General features: G+C 43.7%; 2 protein-coding genes across 5 annotated transcripts in view; one reads left to right on the plus strand and one right to left on the minus strand.

Annotated features, from left to right (window-relative positions):
- Positions 1 to 658: 658 nt before the first annotated feature.
- On the plus strand, positions 659 to 1939 carry LOC117003003 (nyctalopin-like). Its single transcript, XM_033072594.1, has one exon. It carries the CDS (start codon positions 659 to 661, stop codon positions 1937 to 1939), a length of 1281 nt encoding a protein of 426 aa, XP_032928485.1.
- Positions 1940 to 4708: 2769 nt separating this feature from the next.
- PLS3 (plastin 3) overlaps positions 4709 to 18677 on the minus strand; it is a 48463-nt gene continuing 34494 nt past the window's right edge. For 3 of the 4 annotated variants that reach the window (XM_033072512.1, XM_033072513.2, XM_033072509.1), the window contains exons 3-17: positions 18351 to 18514; positions 15868 to 15997; positions 15294 to 15426; positions 13924 to 14005; positions 13089 to 13254; positions 11864 to 12006; positions 10633 to 10659; positions 10425 to 10520; positions 9741 to 9936; positions 9021 to 9099; positions 8750 to 8864; positions 8497 to 8630; positions 7518 to 7641; positions 6806 to 6930; positions 4709 to 6014 (exon numbers count right to left, since the gene is read on the minus strand). In XM_033072512.1, the coding sequence (XP_032928403.1) occupies positions 5882 to 6014; positions 6806 to 6930; positions 7518 to 7641; positions 8497 to 8630; positions 8750 to 8864; positions 9021 to 9099; positions 9741 to 9936; positions 10425 to 10520; positions 10633 to 10659; positions 11864 to 12006; positions 13089 to 13254; positions 13924 to 14005; positions 15294 to 15426; positions 15868 to 15997; positions 18351 to 18514 (1847 nt within the window). In that variant the 3' untranslated portion in view covers positions 4709 to 5881. The remainder of the gene's footprint in view (positions 6015 to 6805; positions 6931 to 7517; positions 7642 to 8496; positions 8631 to 8749; positions 8865 to 9020; positions 9100 to 9740; positions 9937 to 10424; positions 10521 to 10632; positions 10660 to 11863; positions 12007 to 13088; positions 13255 to 13923; positions 14006 to 15293; positions 15427 to 15867; positions 15998 to 18350; positions 18515 to 18677) is intronic. The other variant, XM_033072510.1, reaches the window with a different exon arrangement.

Here is an 18677-nt window from a genome sequence, read left to right on the forward strand (position 1 = left end):
TCTCCTGTGCTTTCCCAGCTGTCAGACAATGTGGAGCTTGCACAGCTCCTGGCAGACTCCCATTTTACTGCAGAGGAGTCAGAGCCATCAGTGAGGCTGTGCTCAGGGCTTGGTCACAGCTGCATTTCCCTGAGCCCAAGACATCTGTCAGTGTGTGCAGCCACGCTGGGGTGAGAGCCCTCACCTCACACCTGCATGGCAGAATCATCTTCCACTGCCTTTGCTGAAGTTCTACTGGAGAAAATCACAAAAATTCCTCCCAGAACAGTTTTTTTGAGCCAGCTGCCAAGCAGACTCTGAGAATGGTGATAACCCATGAGCAGGAGCCTCTCCCAGACAGTGACAGGGGAAGTCTGTTACCTGCTGCTGTTTGCAGAGGGCAGGAGGTGGGAAAAACCACTATCAGAACATGATGCTGGGCTGAGGAGTCTCCCTGCCTCTCAGGGCAGTGCTTAATCAGCTCTGACGTGCCTAAACACTTAATCCCCACGGGGCTGCAGCAGGAAGAACCAGCTGATTTATTTTCACTGTCGGGGCACAGTCCAACCAACCCTGCCATGCCCGTGGTTCACCTGCCCAAAAGGTACCTGTTCTTTTTCTTGCCTCCTTCTCTACTGTCCATCAGGTATTAGATGCTGTGGCTGACGTGTGGCTGGTCATGTTCTTTCTCGTTATATTTATATTTACTTGTGCAGCAAAGGCTGGGCTGAGTCTGAATGTCTCCAATTCATGCCCAAGCATGTGCAAATGTACACCTGAAGAGACCATACTCTGCCAGAGAGCTGGACTGAAAACCCTACCTGCAGAAATAGCAGCATCCACCATCTCTCTAAATCTCTCCAACAATTATTTGCGGAATTTCAACACCAACACCTTCAGAAATCTGACTTTCCTTCACAGCCTCTGGCTAGATGGGAACAATCTGACTTTCCTGACCCCAGGAACTTTCCATGCTCTCAGCAGGCTGCAAGAGCTGCACCTCAGCAGGAACTCACGCCTCACCCACCTGCACGCAAACACTTTCAGAGGACTATTAAACCTCATCAGCCTGGATTTGTCCCACTGCAATATCTTCGAAATCCACCCACTTCTATTTTCACACTTGCCTTCTTTAGAAAGGCTTGATTTAGCCTCCAATAACATGAGGTATGTCCCACAAGCCTTTAAGAACCTCTCCAGCCTCACGAGGCTGTCCCTGGAGGGCAATCACATAGAAGCCATCGGCAGAGATTCCCTGAAGGACCTGGGAACCCTGCGTGATCTGAATCTCAGGAAGAATCGGATATGGATCATTCAAAATGGAGCTTTCACAAAGCTTCTCAGGTTGGGCACGTTAAATTTAGGACACAACTTCATCACTGATTTGCCTAATCAGCTTTTTGAAGGATTGATCCAGCTCAAGACCATGCACCTTGAAGCCAACAGAATCACTGCTGTCGACTGCACCTTCCGACAGCTGCTCAGCTTGAGAAACTTGTACTTGAACAACAACCAGATCTCATCGATCTCAGACTCTGCTTTCTCATACCTCACCAAGCTGCACTTCCTCCACCTGAGCAGAAACAACCTCAGCTCCCTGCCCGTGCACTTGTTCTCTGACCTGAGCGGGCTGAGGCGCGTGCTGCTGTGGCACAACCCCTGGCGCTGTGACTGCAGCACGCTCTGGCTCTGGCGCTGGACCCCGCGCCGCGCGGCCCTCGAGGGGCTGGGCTGCTCCTTCCTGCACCCTCCCAACTCCACAGCACCTGAGCAGCCCCACCCTGCACACCTGGGGGACTGCACGGTGCCACTGCAGCCGGCCAGTGAGGACAAGTGCAGGGTGGCTGGCACCAGCGTGGCTCCCAGGCCCCCTGCTCTGCCCGGCCAGCTCATCCTGCTGGCACTTGCCTGCCACACCTGGTACAACGACAGGGGATGGGGCACCCTGCTGGTGCTTTAATGGTGTTTTGATTATAAAGTGGAGGTTGCTAAATTAATTTTCTTGAAATCTGTTTATGAACAATGGTTTTCATGACAGGTGGATTTTATATGGAAATAAAGGGGTTTTATTATAGGGATAAATTATTTCATTCATGGGTAATGCTCTAATCTGAAATGCTAACATCAAACTTTACTGCAATGCTCACATTGGCACGTTCAGGGCTGGTGCCCGTGCTGGTGATGTGGGGGTGGGAAGCAGGTTCCCCTCTGTCCTCCCCACTCCCAGCTGACCACAGCCAGGTGTGATCTCCCTGGCAGGAGCTGCCTCCCTGTGCCCAGCCCATACTGGGCATATTGTGAGTATTGCTGAAATAGGAATAAATTGCATGTGCTCCAGTATATCCAGGGTCCTTATAAAAGGCCCAGTCCCTCAGTGTCACTGTGAGCATGTGTTCCTTCCCACAGCAGGCACATGGGCATCTCTGCTGTTGGAATGTAGGACAGTGTTGGAGGTGTGGGCAAAAATACCACGTAAAACATTCTATCACTCAGCTGTTCCTCACAGCACTGAACCCCAGCTGACATGGCTCTGCATTTACCCTGCAAAGAGGTATTTTGGTCTGTACAATCTGTCTCCCTGCATGCTGTCAAGGAGCTCTGTCACAGCACAATTCCAGTGCCATACCCCCAGTCTGCCTCCCTTCAGCTGCTGGGAGACACAGATCAGCCTTCTCCGTGCTCCCACATGGAATTTTCCATCTGTGCAGGTACATAAAAAACCCTTATCCAATGTTTACTGGGTGCTTGCAGAAGGAAGCAACGGAATGTGTGCCAGACACACCACATTTGTCCCTGTCCTTAGAGGAATTATCCCAAGCTGATAAGAGGTAACAGAAAAACAAACCCTTGTTTAGGGCTGAAAACACACAAACCAGCACAATTTGACATGGGAAACCTGCCATGGAGTGCAGAGCAGGACCAACTTTGCTGTTATACCAGGGAAGGGACGAAATGGGGCTTCACAACAAAACCACGCACGCTGCATCCTTGCTATATTTGTGATTAGGTTTGCGCAAAGTATTTAATGGTCAACATAAATTTTTGCTTACATTGTTTGTGCTGTTTCACCATCCTCACTTTACTCAGCTTAACATACTTTGAGAAGTAGTGGAAAAAAACTCCAGCTGGTTTCTTGCTTTTGCATTCCTCTCTATCAAGCTGCAATAGAAAAAGGCAGGAGCAAAAAAAGCGAGTGAAGTCCACCTCAGCAATTTCCTAAGTCCCTAAAAGATTAGATTCTTTTCCATTGAATAATACAAATTGATGAAAAATTTATATGGACAAGAACCTTCTCTGAATGCTTTGAAAAAAACATTCCTTCCACTTTTACACACCACCTCATTAAACAGTGACACGAGCACAACTAAATTGCTTCCTCTGTGCTATGATAAAAAGTCATAGAAATATTTAGCAATTTATACACAGTACGCTCAGGGAGAACATGTGGCTACGTTTTTAATCCACATAAAAAGAAACTTGCAAGGAATACAAGAGGCCAGAAAACACAGGCCCTGAGAAGGCAGTTTGGGCTTGCAAAGACATTTGAAGGAGGACCTTAAGATTAAGGACAACAAGCACCCACAAGGGCAGCAGCAAGTCCAACTGTTTAAAAAAAATTCATTCTGAACAAAGCTGACACTGCTAAAAAAACCTTGGAAAGAAAAAGCACATAATTGAAGAAGCAAAACAAAGTATAAATACTAACAAATAATTTAATACTAAAGAGCAAAAGAGTTGAAGAAGGAAATGTCTTAAAGTTTACATCTCCTATTGGAAATTTTAGGTGTGTTTGACAAAATAAACTATTTGAAAACTGGATTTGTCCTGATTGCCCTGCACTGGATCTTCAGGGTGAGAGATCCACCTTGTTGGACCCCAAACTTTTCCTTCTTAAAGACATCCAATACAAGGAGATGCTTTCCCATTCTGTAATTGCCAAAGTGACCATTTCTCCCTCTTTAATGTGGTACCAGGAAGCAAAAGAGGCAAGACAGGAGACAGATGCACGTGGCCACTTCCAAAGTCCAAGAATTTTGACCTTAACTACACCACACCCCCAGCCAGTGCCATAAATCACCAGAACTCTGCTTCAGTGGGATGTCTGTGACTCTACTTACAGCACATCGCTCCATCTTGAGTGAAAACATGCAATTTCCTGTGGGAAGCTTTGTTAACATACTTTTCTTGTGAAAAAAATTGTACCAGTGGAAAGTTTCCAGCCAGCTCTGGACAAGGCTTCATGCAGGGAGGCACTGGGGTGGTTTGCTGACACTCCCCCCTCAGAGCAGGGAGCACTGCTGGTGCCACTGCAGCCCCTGCCCTCACCCCTGCAGCAGCCAGGGCTCCTGCTCATCTCCCCCCAGGTGCCCCAGCCCTGCTTCAGCTCACTGTCAAATTCCTCCTTTTCATCACCTGCCCTTTTTTTCATCTCCTACACACAGAAAAAATAAGTCCCTTTTACTCAATTAGCCCTCACACAAATGTTAACCTCTGAAGCCCCCAAGGCACAACAATACAGAAGCTACTGCTTTCAACAAACTTTGCTTTTCAGGGACCTTTCCCAGCAGCACCAACCCCAGAACATGCTCTGAAGGACCAACACCTGTGTCATATTTACACCAGGCCGTTAAAGATGAAGAAAGATTGGGTGTGGCACTGCAGCCCAGAGAACCAGCTGCAGCTGCAGACAGGCTGCCACGCTGGGTCAGTGCAAATAAGGAGAGAAGCATGTATTTAAATGTTTTTATTTCAACTAATGCTTTGCCACCATATTACATCACTTTGAATAGCTTGGAATAGCAATATGATCTCAAAATATAGCAAACAGCTTGCCAAAGCAAGAGAATATTAAATCCTATGGATACAGCATCTTCCTTCTTTGGCGACAATGCTTCCTTCCATTTATCTGTAAAAATAATTTTATATTCCAGCATATTTGCTGTTCACTTTATTGAACCCTGCTGTTTATACCATTTGCCTCTTCCCTGCACAAAACCTCTCCACAACGTAGTATGGTTTTGTATCTAACAGCATTTTAAATAAAAAAGTTATAGTTTTCATGCAGAATTTTGTAAAAATTATTTTCTAGGTGCACAGAACTGAACCAAGATGCATACAAAAATGCATTCACTTCCACTCTCAGGTGTAACCGTGCCATCAGCAACATGATCATATGTTACTGCAAGAGGTCCAAGGATGGTGGTATTATCATATGTAGTATAACCTTAAAAACAAACAAACAAAAAACCCCCTTTATGTAAGCAGCAAGAGAAAAAACTGCCATGCTTTATTTGTAAAGTAATCAAAATAGTTAGATGTACAAAAAAGCACCATGTACAAAGAATACCAGAGGAAGTACATCTTCCTAATTACACATTTCTCATTTAGCATTGCGAGCTGGCCTGCAGGTCCCAACTTGTACTGTAGCTTTATTTGCAAAATTAAGGATGTGGTCAAACCTAAAATGTGCTTGGACTGTATGATAGAAATTAAAGTGGACTGCAGATAGAAATTAGATTTGTTTCCATTACAACTCATACCAACCACCTTAAAGCCCTCAAGGGTAAAAAACCACACGTCAAGTATCTGAGAAATAATGGAGTGAAAACAGCTCCAGAGCAATATTGCAAGATGCAGGTCTGCTATGAATGCATTTCTGTGAGCTCTTGATAAGTTAAACTTTCCTTTGGGAAAAGAGCATGTCTGTTGGTTAAAACTCCTCCCCCTGAGAATTTTGATAAATTTGTCTTGCAAAGCAAAACAAAGTCCTTTGAACTTCAACAGTTCCAAGGCCAACAGCATTTCAACATGGTCACAGCCGATCTGCTACTCATGCACCCAGGGTGGCAGGTTGGGTTTTTGTTGCATTTTGGGTTTTTTTTCTTTATGTGGATCTTCCCTTTTATACTCGCTTCATTCCTCTGCCCATCAAGCAGGCAAACACGGTCATGACCATCTTTGGCTTCACCTCCACGAGATCTTCTGGAAGAGCATAAACTCTGGCACCAATTCTTCTTGCCATGGACACAGCATACCTATTCACCATGAAAAGATGAGGATGTCAGCACTGAGACTGCTACCAGCAAATGAAAAATTCTGTCCCATCCAACACAATTTCACCTATTGTTTATTAAGATTCAAGATGTGGAACAGTTTAATCACACCATATCCTATTGTTTTACAAGTTTTTCTCATTTTTGCCATTTTCCTTTTCAACAGTAAAGTGTTTTTAATGTGCAAATTGACCTTTGAATGTCAAGTCCACTTTACCAACAGTTAAAAAGGAATCTTAATTAATATTTGTTAGGGCTAATAGCATATATAATGAAGGATTAATCATGTAACACTTCCTTTTCTGTTTGCTCCTTATGAATAACAAAGTGAGACTATCATCTGCCAGAAACATTCTGTCACTGCAGAACAGTCACAGAACACACATTTCAAAGGCATGTTTTAATAGCCATACTTTAAACTTGACAATCTGTGATGATTCAACAAGACAAGACATACAAGGGTTCAATTTCAACACTCTGAGCCACCAGCTGAACACTTCAAATGCCTGAAGTGTGAAAGTGAGTATCACTGGTAAGAGCTGCTGGAGCTGCTCTGCATTTCTCTCAGCCAGCCAGAGCTCAGCCAACTGCTCCCTCCAGCGTCACAGGCAAGGACAGCAACTCCATTTCAGTAAGTGCTGCCTGCGTAAAAAGTGCCAAAAGAGACTGAAAACCACAGCAATAAAGTGTGGTCAAAACACCTGCAGCTTGAGGCTAGCACATTGAATGTGCACCCTTTCGATGCAAACCAGCTTTTGAGAGGGTAAACTTACTTAGCGTTATTGTGTTTGTCATCTTCTGATAGCTGACCAGTCTTTACTAGGTCATAGTTGATACAACCAGGCTGGATGGCATCAATTAAATCCACAACTGCCAAGCTCGTGCTGATAGTCTTGTCCTAGAGAATACAGGGACAGAGAAGTAAAGATGAGTGTCCAGTCCTTACAGCATAATTCTCACCTCAATTCAGCGCTCTGCAACATGCAACCAAAGAAGTTTTAAAGGAGCCTTTTCAAAGCAGCAGTGTGACTATTCCCAGGTGGACCAGAGGGAAAACCAAACTGTTTTTTGATTGCTGTCTCACCTTTGGTGCCAATACTATTACTTCAATTTACTGCAAGTGCTCTGAAAATCCGAAGAAGTAATCATTGTGCAGGCAGCAGCTCTCCCCTGCTGAGCACAGCCCAAGGCACAATGCTCACCTACAAATGCACACCAGCTCCAGCCCCTTGGCTTGCCAGCATCTCAACTCCCCTCCCTGCCCCAGATCCTGACCACCCTCCCTCCTCTGCCACCATTCCCCACTATGGGCAGTCCTAAACAGTCTCCTATCTCCTAGCTTGAAGCCACTCTTCTGTATTACCAGCACAGACTGAATCCTGTCCTGTTTAAACTCCTTTCTTAAGATGCCCCTGCTGTTCCTCCAGCTGAGGAAAAAAATTTTGGGCACTCATCTACTTTTGTAGGCAAGAAGGGAATCTGCACCTTGAAGTTCTGGATGGAGGTGGACTTGCCAGCTTCTTTCAGAGTCTGGTTTACCCAGCTGACTATAATGTCATCGTTGGCTTTCTGACCATCACCCAGGTCCTCGAGGACATTCAGTGTGTACCTGAGAACCAGCAGAAAGAACAAGATTAGGCACAGAGCCAGGACAAAGCCATGCAGCCAGGATGCAACATGAGCCACAGCAGCTTGGAAAGTCTTTACACAGTCTCAGGGTTTGGTTTTTTTTTAAAACTCCTTTAGCAAAAAGAAAGAACCATGTATCTTATCTGAAGTGTGATTTCTGTTAAAGCATTTAGTCTTTCCAGCATTTCATGTCCTTTAACAGGAGCTCACAAAATTGCCTGGGCTCAGGACACTTGTTAAACTGTTTGATCATTGAGCATTTGCTCCATAGGGGTAATTACCTAAAAGGTGTGGATTACCCCAGGAATTGGCAATCAAACCTTTAATGTCAAATTAGGAGCTAACACACACCTTTTTTCCAGACATATATTTGCATAATCTTATAATTCTTCAGAACTGGGTAACAGGAAGATCAACTTTATCTGTTATTAAGTTTCTTCTTTGTCCCATTCCAAAGCAAAAAAAGGAGGGCTATGAAGCAGCCCCAGCATGTTTCCCTCTCAATTTCCAATTAAAAAATCAGAACTTAAAAGTTGTGTAATACTCCTGCTCGGGGTTTCTGCTTGTGGACCAGACTTAAGCAGGTGAAGGAGAAGTGATCCTTGGCACAGGATGATCACAGGTCCACCAACAGGCTGTGCAGAGATGTCTGCTCCAGCCTCTCACGTGCAGGTCTATCACAGTTTTGTCCAGGTGTGTCTCACACCACCCAAAGGATAGAGGTTTTAAAATCATTCTGGGTGACCCATTCCAGGTACTGCAACACTCTCATGGAAGAAACTTCCCAAATTTTGTATTCCATTCTCAAGTTCCACATGTTTGAGAGGGGTCCTACCTTCTCATCAACTGCCAGACCAAGGCCAGTGTCAGTGTTGGGTTTCCATCATTCAGGTCTTGCCCTCCGATGCCAACCAGGGAGAATTTAGCTGGATGCTTTCCCAAGTCTACAGCGTAGTTACAGTTTTCCAGCTATACAGGACAAGAGTTTAAACAGAAAAATCACTTACAAATGCACTCACTTGACTGAAAACCTTGAACAGGAATTTCTGGTGTCCATGGCTTCCTTAAAAGTCTTTTGACATATTTACCTTTTTCATATTTGCTCCAAGTTTAGGGTACGGAGGCTTGTTAACCTTATTCCAGTCAACAGGAACTTTGATCTTTTCATATAATTGTAGTATTACCAGTGCATCTTGCAGATCACTAAAGTGGAAAACATGAATTTAGTCTAACATTTCAAGACCTGAGTGCACTCTGTCACATCATGATTAATTACTGTTCTTCACAGGTAGTTGCAATTTCAACAACACCCCTAAAAATAAAAAAAAAAGCTGGGTCTCCCAAGAGCCTAAAGCTTACCCATAGAGGTGATTTACGTGGGGGTTCACACCAAGGGAGTTCATCCAGTTGCGGAAGGTCCGTTCCTCGCGTGTCTCTCCTACAGGATGGAAAACAGGTTCACTGCAAATTCTGCAAGCTCAAAGCTGAGCAGGGATTTCCACCTTGCAAGGCAGGGAGGGAGCTTTGAGCAGCAGAGCTCACCAGGAGGTTTTGAGCAGAGAAAGAGTATTTTTTTGTACTATATTTTTTTCAAAGGAAGAGGGTGACCCTGCTATCTAGTCTTGGATATCATTTTGATTTCCTCAGGCCTCCGAAGAGCCTTTTGCACTTTCTACAAGAAAAAGGAGTAGAAAGGTCTTTCATACAGGTATTAGCTAACTGCTGTCACAGCCCAGTCCCAGTTGTGCCAATAATTAGTGCTCCCATTAACATCTCACTGCATTTCTGAGGTTTTCTTGCCCATCACAGGAAATGGCAAAACCAAATTCCCCAGCACGGTGAGTGATGGGCAGTGTGCCTACAGGTTCAGGCTCCACAACAAGGTCAGAGCAGCTGAACAAGGTGCCAAATGCCCATCTCATCTGCTCCAAATGAGTAAACAACCACTGCAGCACCAAAGCCTCAAATCATAGGTGTTACTTCAACAGAGATACCTCTGCAGGGCACAGCCTCCAGTGACACAACTGTTTACTTTAGATAATCCCCCCCTGCTAATTCTGTGACTGATACAGCCATTACCTTCCAAAAGGGTCCAGTCAATGTCCTGGTTTTCAGGCTTGGTAAGTGCTGGGTACTTGTTGAACAGGTTGGCAACGAAGGCCAGGTTCAGTTTGGGGTTGCCACTGACCACATCAGCCGGCGTGACGAACTGCCGGCAGCCGAGGCGATCCGCCTGCTGCAGCATGTACTCTGCCCGCCGCAGGTCATCCTTCTCCTGCCAGGGATCAAGGGACAACAGCTGTCATGGAGCACACTGGGCTACAAAGCACATGGGAACCTCCTGACCACACAGGGCAATGCCCAGATTTGGACAGCAAGTCCACGTTTGGAATCAGTCACTAAGAGAGAAAACACACACCAGCCCCTGCTGCTGTGCCATTGTCATGGCTTGTCTTGCTGTTTTTCTTAGCATGATGCTTTCCAAGCTCACATGCTGTCAAATTTTAATGCTTTTGGAACTTGGTAGTTCAAAAGGAGCAAGCCCACAAAGTATTTCTCAATCATCTCTGTTAATTGGAGGGTAGTGACCAGGCTGGCAGCAAGCACTCATTGAGCACACACCTGAGATGTGCACATGGCCACTGACACATGACCACACTCTAGAAATTAAGATACCAGGTTACCCAGATGTCACAGGGCAATGATAGGGTACAGACAGTTCATGATTCCCAAGGATGAGGACATGACAGCCTGAATACTTACATTGAAACCCGACATGTTAATATCAATCTGAGGCTCTCCTTCTTTCTGCCCTTTGGGTGCAATTTGATTGAGGAGGTGGAAATAGGCTCTGGAATCCTGAAATGAATGAAAAAGAAAATTCAGTTCCCTTGCACAGCAGTGAATACACCATAACAATTAATTTCAAGCTCATTTTTAACAAGTCACCGTGCATAATTGGCTTATGTACCTTTACTGAATTGCCAAAATCTGTAAGCTTAAAAGAGAGCACAATGGTAGAAATCCAGGCAGCAGGAAAAGAAACAAAGGGAAAAGGTTAGAAATATTTAAGATGACAATTATGTGTTTTGACTGTTTGCTACAAGCTCTGGTGGCACAGCCATGTCTGCAGTGGCTGGAGGAGGAAATGACCCCACGCTGCTCACACTCATGGCCCCCAGATGCCCCAAGGCAGCCCTAACCTCTAAACAAGGTAGCCATTCCTACTGCCACAGCAATAATGAAAATGGTTCAGTGAAGACAAATGCCAAGAAAAAGCTGATTAAAATATGCCTGAATATTTTCTCCTGTGCCTGCACATTAGGTAGAACAGCTTAGAGGAGAGAGTCCAGGGATGGTCACAAACCAGGAGGAGCCAACAGCTGTAGTGATTATTTATCAACTACATGTCCTTTTAGTCCTCAGCACCACGGAGGACCTCAGTATATCATGGCAGCCTAGGGGATGCACCAGAGAAGCCAGCAGCTATCAGCAAAACTGTAGGTAACTTTTTAGTTGGAAATAAAGAGTGACCATGCACACATGCACACAACAGAGCAGATCTATGATCCCCATACACCTCAATTAGCAATTTTTTTTCCTATTTCAAACTTCTTTCTCTTACTGGAAACTGCTGGTCATGTGAATAAGCTCCAGAAAACTGCTGAGACCAGTGTCCAGATGCCCCACTCTGGAGTCACCATCCTCCATTTCTCACCAGTGCCCCCACTCATGTGAAAAGCAGCTTTAAGAATCCCCACTCCCATTCCTACTAAACCCAGTGTGAAGAATAAGAGGTCTTGATTCCCTTCCTCTCTCCAGCCCACAACATTTTAGATGAAATGCTATCACCTGCCAAGAGTATGAGGAAGTCTCACTCTCCCTGTTATCTCCATCAAAAGATGGATTAAGGAAATTTGAAAACATGCAAGTAATGCCAGTTTCGTAGTTGATTAAAACACACAACAGCAGCACTGGAGGAAACAGACAGTTCAACACTGGACTCATCCTCATGGCAAGAGAGAACTGCACTGCAGGACCTCAAATCTAACACCCAAAACCCCCCTGGTAAGACCACTTGGTGTATTAGGGTCAGGAAAGGTCCTGCCTGAGGATGAAAGGCCTCATTTACACATGCAAACACATCCCTGTCCAGCTCCCATTATTTTCCCAGGCACTGCAAATCAGGAGAGCTTTGGTACCTTGATATCTGAGCTGAAGTTACTGATTTTGTGCCAGCCTGCGTTTTCCAGGTGGTAGTTGGCCCATCTTAGGAGCAGCTCTTCTGGGGATAATTTCATAAGGTCCTCCAGATTTTCACCATCACGAAGTAAGGCAGCAAGCGCTACAAGAACAAAAAAAAGTAAGGGAAGAGTCAAATCTGCATGCCAGAATTCAAGCTGCAGCAAGATTTCAGGGGGGTACAATAGCAACTACTGATTATGTCAAAATATTCTTGGTATTAGCAGAGTTTTCCTGAGTTGGTTGTTACACAAAGAGGAGTATAAATTATCTAGAAAAATACGTGTAAAATAGTATTTTCCCTTTTCTTATATAACAAAATTCTCTGGACTTTATGCACAGTCTTTTAAGCTGATGACAGGAAGTCAAATGCAAATGCACTTCTATCTCAATGAAAAATGCTTCCAAGCAGTTTCATAAGTACTGTTAAAAAAACCCAGAGAAGCCAAGATAAGCACCCTTTCAGCTGGCCAGTGCTTCCTTTGCCATGAATTTTCAATCTAAGCCAAACAATGTCTACACTTCATGATGGGAAAGCTTAAATAGAAGACACTGAAGCCCCTCCATCCATCTGGATGCTCTGATAGCACATGCAGGAATATCAGAGCTCTTCAGATGATTTGAAAAGTTTAAATTTTGGAGGCAGGACTGAGTGAGCACAGGGAGAGATTTGCAGCATCAGTCTCTCACCACCAAGGACAAAGCAAGAGCTGCAGCAGTGACAGCAGCAAGGAGGATTTTAGAACCAAATCACTACCACAGAGCTACAGCCCCCCTTTTTAATTTTTTTTTTTTTTTGAGAAAGATATGCAGCTGTCTATAATCCTAAAAGGATCCAAGCAGCTTTTGCCACATCCCAACACTATTAGGAACCTGCAGCTGGAGCAGCCTAGGGCATCACCAAGCAATGTGCTCATTCACTGCCAGGCTCAAGCCAAGCTGCATCCTGACTTACAGGCTGGTGTTCAGCCAGCTCTCCAAGGCTGATACACATCACCAGGATGGCACAACCCACCTGCACCAACCTGCTGCACAGCTACAAACAGCCTGGAGAACATTCAGCTTGGCCCTGATGAGCCTTCTTCCAGAGAAGAGGGAGGGAAGAGGTAGTGGCAAGGTTGGGGCTGACAGCACAAGCTGTGCTGTGTTCGTGCTTTAGAAGTAATCCCTCAGAATTTAATTTACCTTCATTTCTGCTGAGCTCGATGTCGGCGAACAAGCCGATCTTGATGATCTGCCAGAGCAGCCCAAGGACCAGGTGGGGCTTCCCTTCCCTCAAGTCCTCTGCACCAATATTGACAACATGACAGCCGATGGCAGATGCAGAATTCAAGGCCAGGTTCAGGTTCTCCTGCAAACAGCAAAGCCCAGTCAGACACAGCCCAGGGAGATGCTGCTTCCCCTTTCATCCAGCACCAGCAGAGCAGAGGTTTCCCCCTCGTCCTTGCTCCAACAGCAGCAGCTCAGAGGAAACACTGTGAGGAAACACTGGTCACTCTCCAGCTGAAATTTTAAGGGAGCTGTGGTGGCAGCAGGCTGAATCAATAAAAACTGAACTAGGCACCAGGGTTTAATTTCAGCCTCTGGTATTTAGTTTCAGTCTCTGAGTTAGTTGCATCTAGTGGCATCCACAAGAATAAGGCTAGAGAAGTGCTAATTTACACACACACACACACACACAGACATCCTCACAAAAACAGCCTGCCCTAGTATGAAATGATTTACAGCCAACACCAATAGCCACACAGTTTAAAAAAGTGCTATACATAATCACCACAGCAATATCACGTGTGCACATTTCAGTCACTTTACCCTTTTTGTCATTAATTCAGTATTTTTGAACCATGCCCACAGAACTGTCAATTATGCATGGTACAAAACTGCATTTAATAATTAAACAGAAGTTACAAAACTTGCTCCTTTCCAACATTCCACAGTAATGCTTTGAGCCACCATGCTACATTCATTAATTCTATCTTAATAGGAATTTCAGAAAATAAAATACAGAAATGTTTTATACCTGAATTATGAATGGTGTGAGTTTCTTCTTATTAATTGCTCTTTCATCAATTGTGTCAGGAACAGAAAGATTGATCATTTTGCTGTTAGGAGGAAAACCAATGATATTTGAACAACATTTAGTATTTAATCAAATACTCAATAACAAATACTCACTGTGACAATACTCACCACAACACATTTTCTTTAGCCTGCTTGTTTTTGTGTAATTTTTTTTTATTAAAATCAAGACTGCATAAATCAGAAGTTAATATTTACATTATCAAGAATGTATTTGTAACTAATAGCTAAGCCTGAAACTTTAAACATGTTCCCAGCCACTACTGATCTCAGGAGCTAGAGCAAAAAGAGCACATCAATTATTCACAGTGCAGTCCCTGAACTAGTCAAGACTCACTGCTCTGCTGACATCCACTGCACATTCTAGTAAGACAACAAACTTCCTCCTATTGTAAAGGTTTACTACTGCTGGCAAGAAAACCTGCCCCAAAAAAAGAACAAACACTTGGAGAGCCCAGTGGGGAGCATGTGAGCACAATGAAATTTTAATCAACACAAAATATAGCAAATTTAAACTTTAGGAACTATTTCCTACTCAGTCTTTGCCTAAAGCCATGAATTACTTGAAACTTGGGAAATAAATAAACTAAAAATATGCATTACAAGCTAAAGTTAAAAAATAAAAGAAATTAAAGGTAACTTACTTTGTGTATTGACAGAGTTACTGAAATTCCAGGTTCATCCAGTGTATTAACTCACTTCCAATAAAACAAATGAACCTAACCCATAAACCCAAAAAAAATCTCACACACAGAAGGTTGCTGGTATTTAGCAGTCCTGGATGCCTTCTGCTCTCAGCATGTAACTGAATAAGTCACCTAATTTACTTAGTGCAGTTATTAAAAAGAACAAGAAGATCCCCAGAAAAATCTGTTTTTGGGTTAATGCATAATAAGGTCACTAACATTCCCACAGAGGACACAGCCTGCCTGAACATCCAAGAGAATGGGCTATTTACCACATGTGCCCTCCTCAAGCTACCCAGCACCAGGCTGAGTTTGCACCAGGAAAACTCCTGCTCCCACAAAGCACCTCCTGCCCCCTCAGCAAACTCAGTCTCAAGCCCAAACAAAAGCACTGGATGAAAATATCAGCTGGCACCAAAGCTGAGGCATCACACAATGGCAATGAAAGCCTGAGAGACTGAGCCTCTTTTTATATGTGCAAAACGTTATGCACACACACCAGTCACAAAACCAGCCTGGAATGGGATGAAAATTCCCCTAACAACAGTTTGGGAAAGTTATTTTGCTGATTTTTGACTTTTTTGCTTGGTTATTTTTTTTAAATTCAGGAGCCATCATGACTTACCATAGCACAATCCCATCTCCCACAGCTTTGAACAGGTCATCTGTATTTGGGTTCATTGGAATAACATGTCTACAGTCGGGATCATTTTCCAGGGCTTTGTTTATCCAGTTTACAAAGGCATATTTCTCTTCCTCTAAGAAAACCAATGGTAAATTTAATACAGGTTTTTTCATAGCAAAGATTTTCCCAAAAGAAGCAGAGTACAACAGCCCAGGGAAATAACAGCCCCACTATGATTACCACACATTTGATTAGTCACACAAAGTTTAAAGAAAGAAGACTCTCACTTACAACTATCAGAATATTCCTGTTATTTACTTGTTACTTAATTTTATCATACTCAAGTGTGACACAAGGACTTCATCAGCAAGCACAGTTAACAAAGCAAGTAAGAACACATTTAACTCATACACTGCTAAATTTTCAGCACATAAATTCTGTCCTGCTATCACCCTGACGTGAGATCACTCAGCTCTCACAGCTAGAGCACAGCACAAGGCATGGTGACAGAAATGGGTTGGTTTTGGCACAGGACCTCCAAAAACCCAAGGGAAGAGTGGGAGGCAGAGTGTACCTGAGTAGGAGTGCTGGGTGCCCTCGCTGGAGAGCTCTGAGGTGCCCCCAATGGCACAGATTCCTTCCTTCCTGTTAATGGCTCTCCGGAATGTTTTAGCGATGTCGCTGCTTTTCACCTCTTGGAAAATCTACAATTTAAAGTGCTCTGTTAGACAAGAAATATTTGTCCTCGTAAAACAAAAAGGACCACAGAAGGAGCTATTTCTTCTCAGGTTTAAAGCAAACTTCACGGTAAAATCAGCAATTGTGAAGGGCCCAGCAAGGGTGTAGTGTATTAAATCTGACATGGACAGTGGGCAGAGTCATCCCACTTACTCAAACACACACTGCAAGTGCCTATTGAAACAGGCATTAGGCATGAAGTACCTTGCCTATATTTACCTTTACAAGTAGATTTCAAGAAAAACCCATGAAACCTTTGCAGTCTGAGCACAGGTAACACATGCAGCAGGTCCTGCAGGGCAAAACTTGAGAAAGCTGTGGTGCAATTTAACCCTTCTGTGTAAGCCAGATGCTCGTGAGACTGTGACTTTAGTTCACACAAAAGACTTTGTCCACAACTCAAGAAACAATTCCCTTTAAGCATGTAACAGTCAAATCTGCAATAAAGTGTAACAATGAGTGCTCCAGGTGAAGATTCCCCCTTCCTCAACAGAAGGCTTCAGCTCACTGGCAAAACACCCTCGTGCTGGAGGGCAGAAGAGATGCTTCAGCACAGGAAAACTGCACATGCCATTTGCACAGGTTGGATGCCACTGTTAGTGGCGTCAAGGCCATACAGAACTGAGCAGCTATTAGTAAAAAACACATTCAGTGGCTGTAAAACCTACTGCAACTCCCTCAAAACTGAACTAAATTAGTTTCAACCAAGTTGAAAATACAAATGGAACGTGTACAGGTTCTCTAAACACTATCCAGAAAAAGACAATGAAACAGCACTGTAAATCAGGACAGCAACATGCTTCTGCTAAAGGGAGAGGACAGCAGGCTGCAGAGGTGTCACTACAGGGCCAGGTTGCTGGTTGTCACACCCTACCTTCCCTGTGCCTTAAACACATCATCTTGATGATACAGTGCAGTTAAATCACCTCCTGATGGAATGCAGAGGTTGATCAGGTAAAGCTGACTGAAGATCTGAGAGCCCAAAATTTGGGGGGTTTCTGGTTGGTTGGCTTTAACCATGAGGATTTTGTTTTAGATCTATTTATTTTAAAACTTCCTGAGTTAACTACTGGTATTGCATATCTTCTTGAGAATATGTGCTCTAATGCTGAGGTACCACTAAATCACTTGGAACCAATGTAAAGTCAGTTCATGTCATTCTTTGTACCATAAATTCCAGCAAAAATGCTCAGTTAGAAAACAGCAAGAGTTCAGTTTGTACAAATCATACAGTGAAGCATTGCTGCTACCATGCACCTCAGCTGTCCTAGACATTTTGTCTTCACTCAATCATTGGTACCTTCCAAATGCAACAGAAGAGATTTATTTCATCCTTCCTCCTAGTGCAAAGTTAAGAGTTATGGACCAGTTCAAACCGACAGCTGAAACATGCACCCAGCATGCAAGTGTTTACAAACTGCAAACTCCAACTTACTAGTTGACTCCGAACTCAAAAAGTTCAGAGGGTCTGAAAACAATTAAGGAACAGAAAGTGAAGACAAATTAAGAAATATCAAGAAAACTGACATGAAAACAGTTCCCTCAAGGTAGTGCACATACTTTAATTACTCATTCAGCATTCAGTCATCAGAATGTCAAAAGGATGAAGAATGTACATTGAACCATTATCTCAGAAATCTTGTGCTTTTGTAAAAATAAATATTTTTTTAAATTGTGGTCTATTTCTATTAAAAAAGACTGATCCTTGTCCTATCACCTCACTCTTGTTCTTCCCTGTCAAGGTAAGAGATTTGAATTTTCCTAGATCAGCACCCACCACAAATCCAAGTGTGTTTTGAAATGCCCTTTCAGCTCTTTAGCAAATACTTGTAGTCCCATTAAACAGAGAAAGGAAATTATACTGATACACAGGGAAAACAAGCATTCATCTGTGTGCCCAGAAAAACTGAATAGCTTCCAGTAAATATTGTAAGCTTGGATCATTGCAAGACTTTTTTTCTAGTTGTCACCTCATGTGGAAACAATATTTTGGCCTCCAATGAAGCTATCACATAGGAAAACCACTTGGATTCTTCTTGTTTGTTTGGTTGGTTTTTGTTCAGACACTAACCAGTATTTTTCTCCTCTGTCCAAATCTAAAGGCTGTCAATAACAGCACAAAAGACTGATCATATACAGATACCTGTACGAAGAACTGATTTTTACATGGCTAGTCCTCAGAATTGATCAGTTTGTCAAAAGAAAATTAGCATTAGGATTAAATGGTTGAGAAATCAGGTTTAACCTCTTCTGTGGTCTTCCTCAGCTTTGTCTAAAAGGGGCCCCCCAGGCTGCTGGCAATTCAGAAACATCACTTACATAAACAAACTCTTCAAAACTGATCTTCCCATCTTTATTCTTGTCGCCATCAATCATGAGCTTCTGGATGATCTCTCTCACTTTGTAGCCAGGGAGAGGCAAGCTGGCCTCCTTGAACAGCTCGTGCAACTCATAGTCACAGATGAAGCCATTGCTGTTGAGGTCTGAGGAAGAGAAGAGGCAGTAGAAGGTTTTAGAAAAGTGCCTGTACCTCACAGAACTGACCCCCAACAGAGGGGCAAAAACCTCCCATGTCCAAGAGCTTTATGGAGAGCAACCTGCACACTGGGAACCTGCTGAATCCCAGGGCATGGGCACACAGCAGGA

Source organism: Catharus ustulatus, chromosome 14 (assembly GCF_009819885.2).
Source record: "Catharus ustulatus isolate bCatUst1 chromosome 14, bCatUst1.pri.v2, whole genome shotgun sequence".
Classification (NCBI taxonomy): Eukaryota; Metazoa; Chordata; class Aves; order Passeriformes; family Turdidae; genus Catharus; species Catharus ustulatus.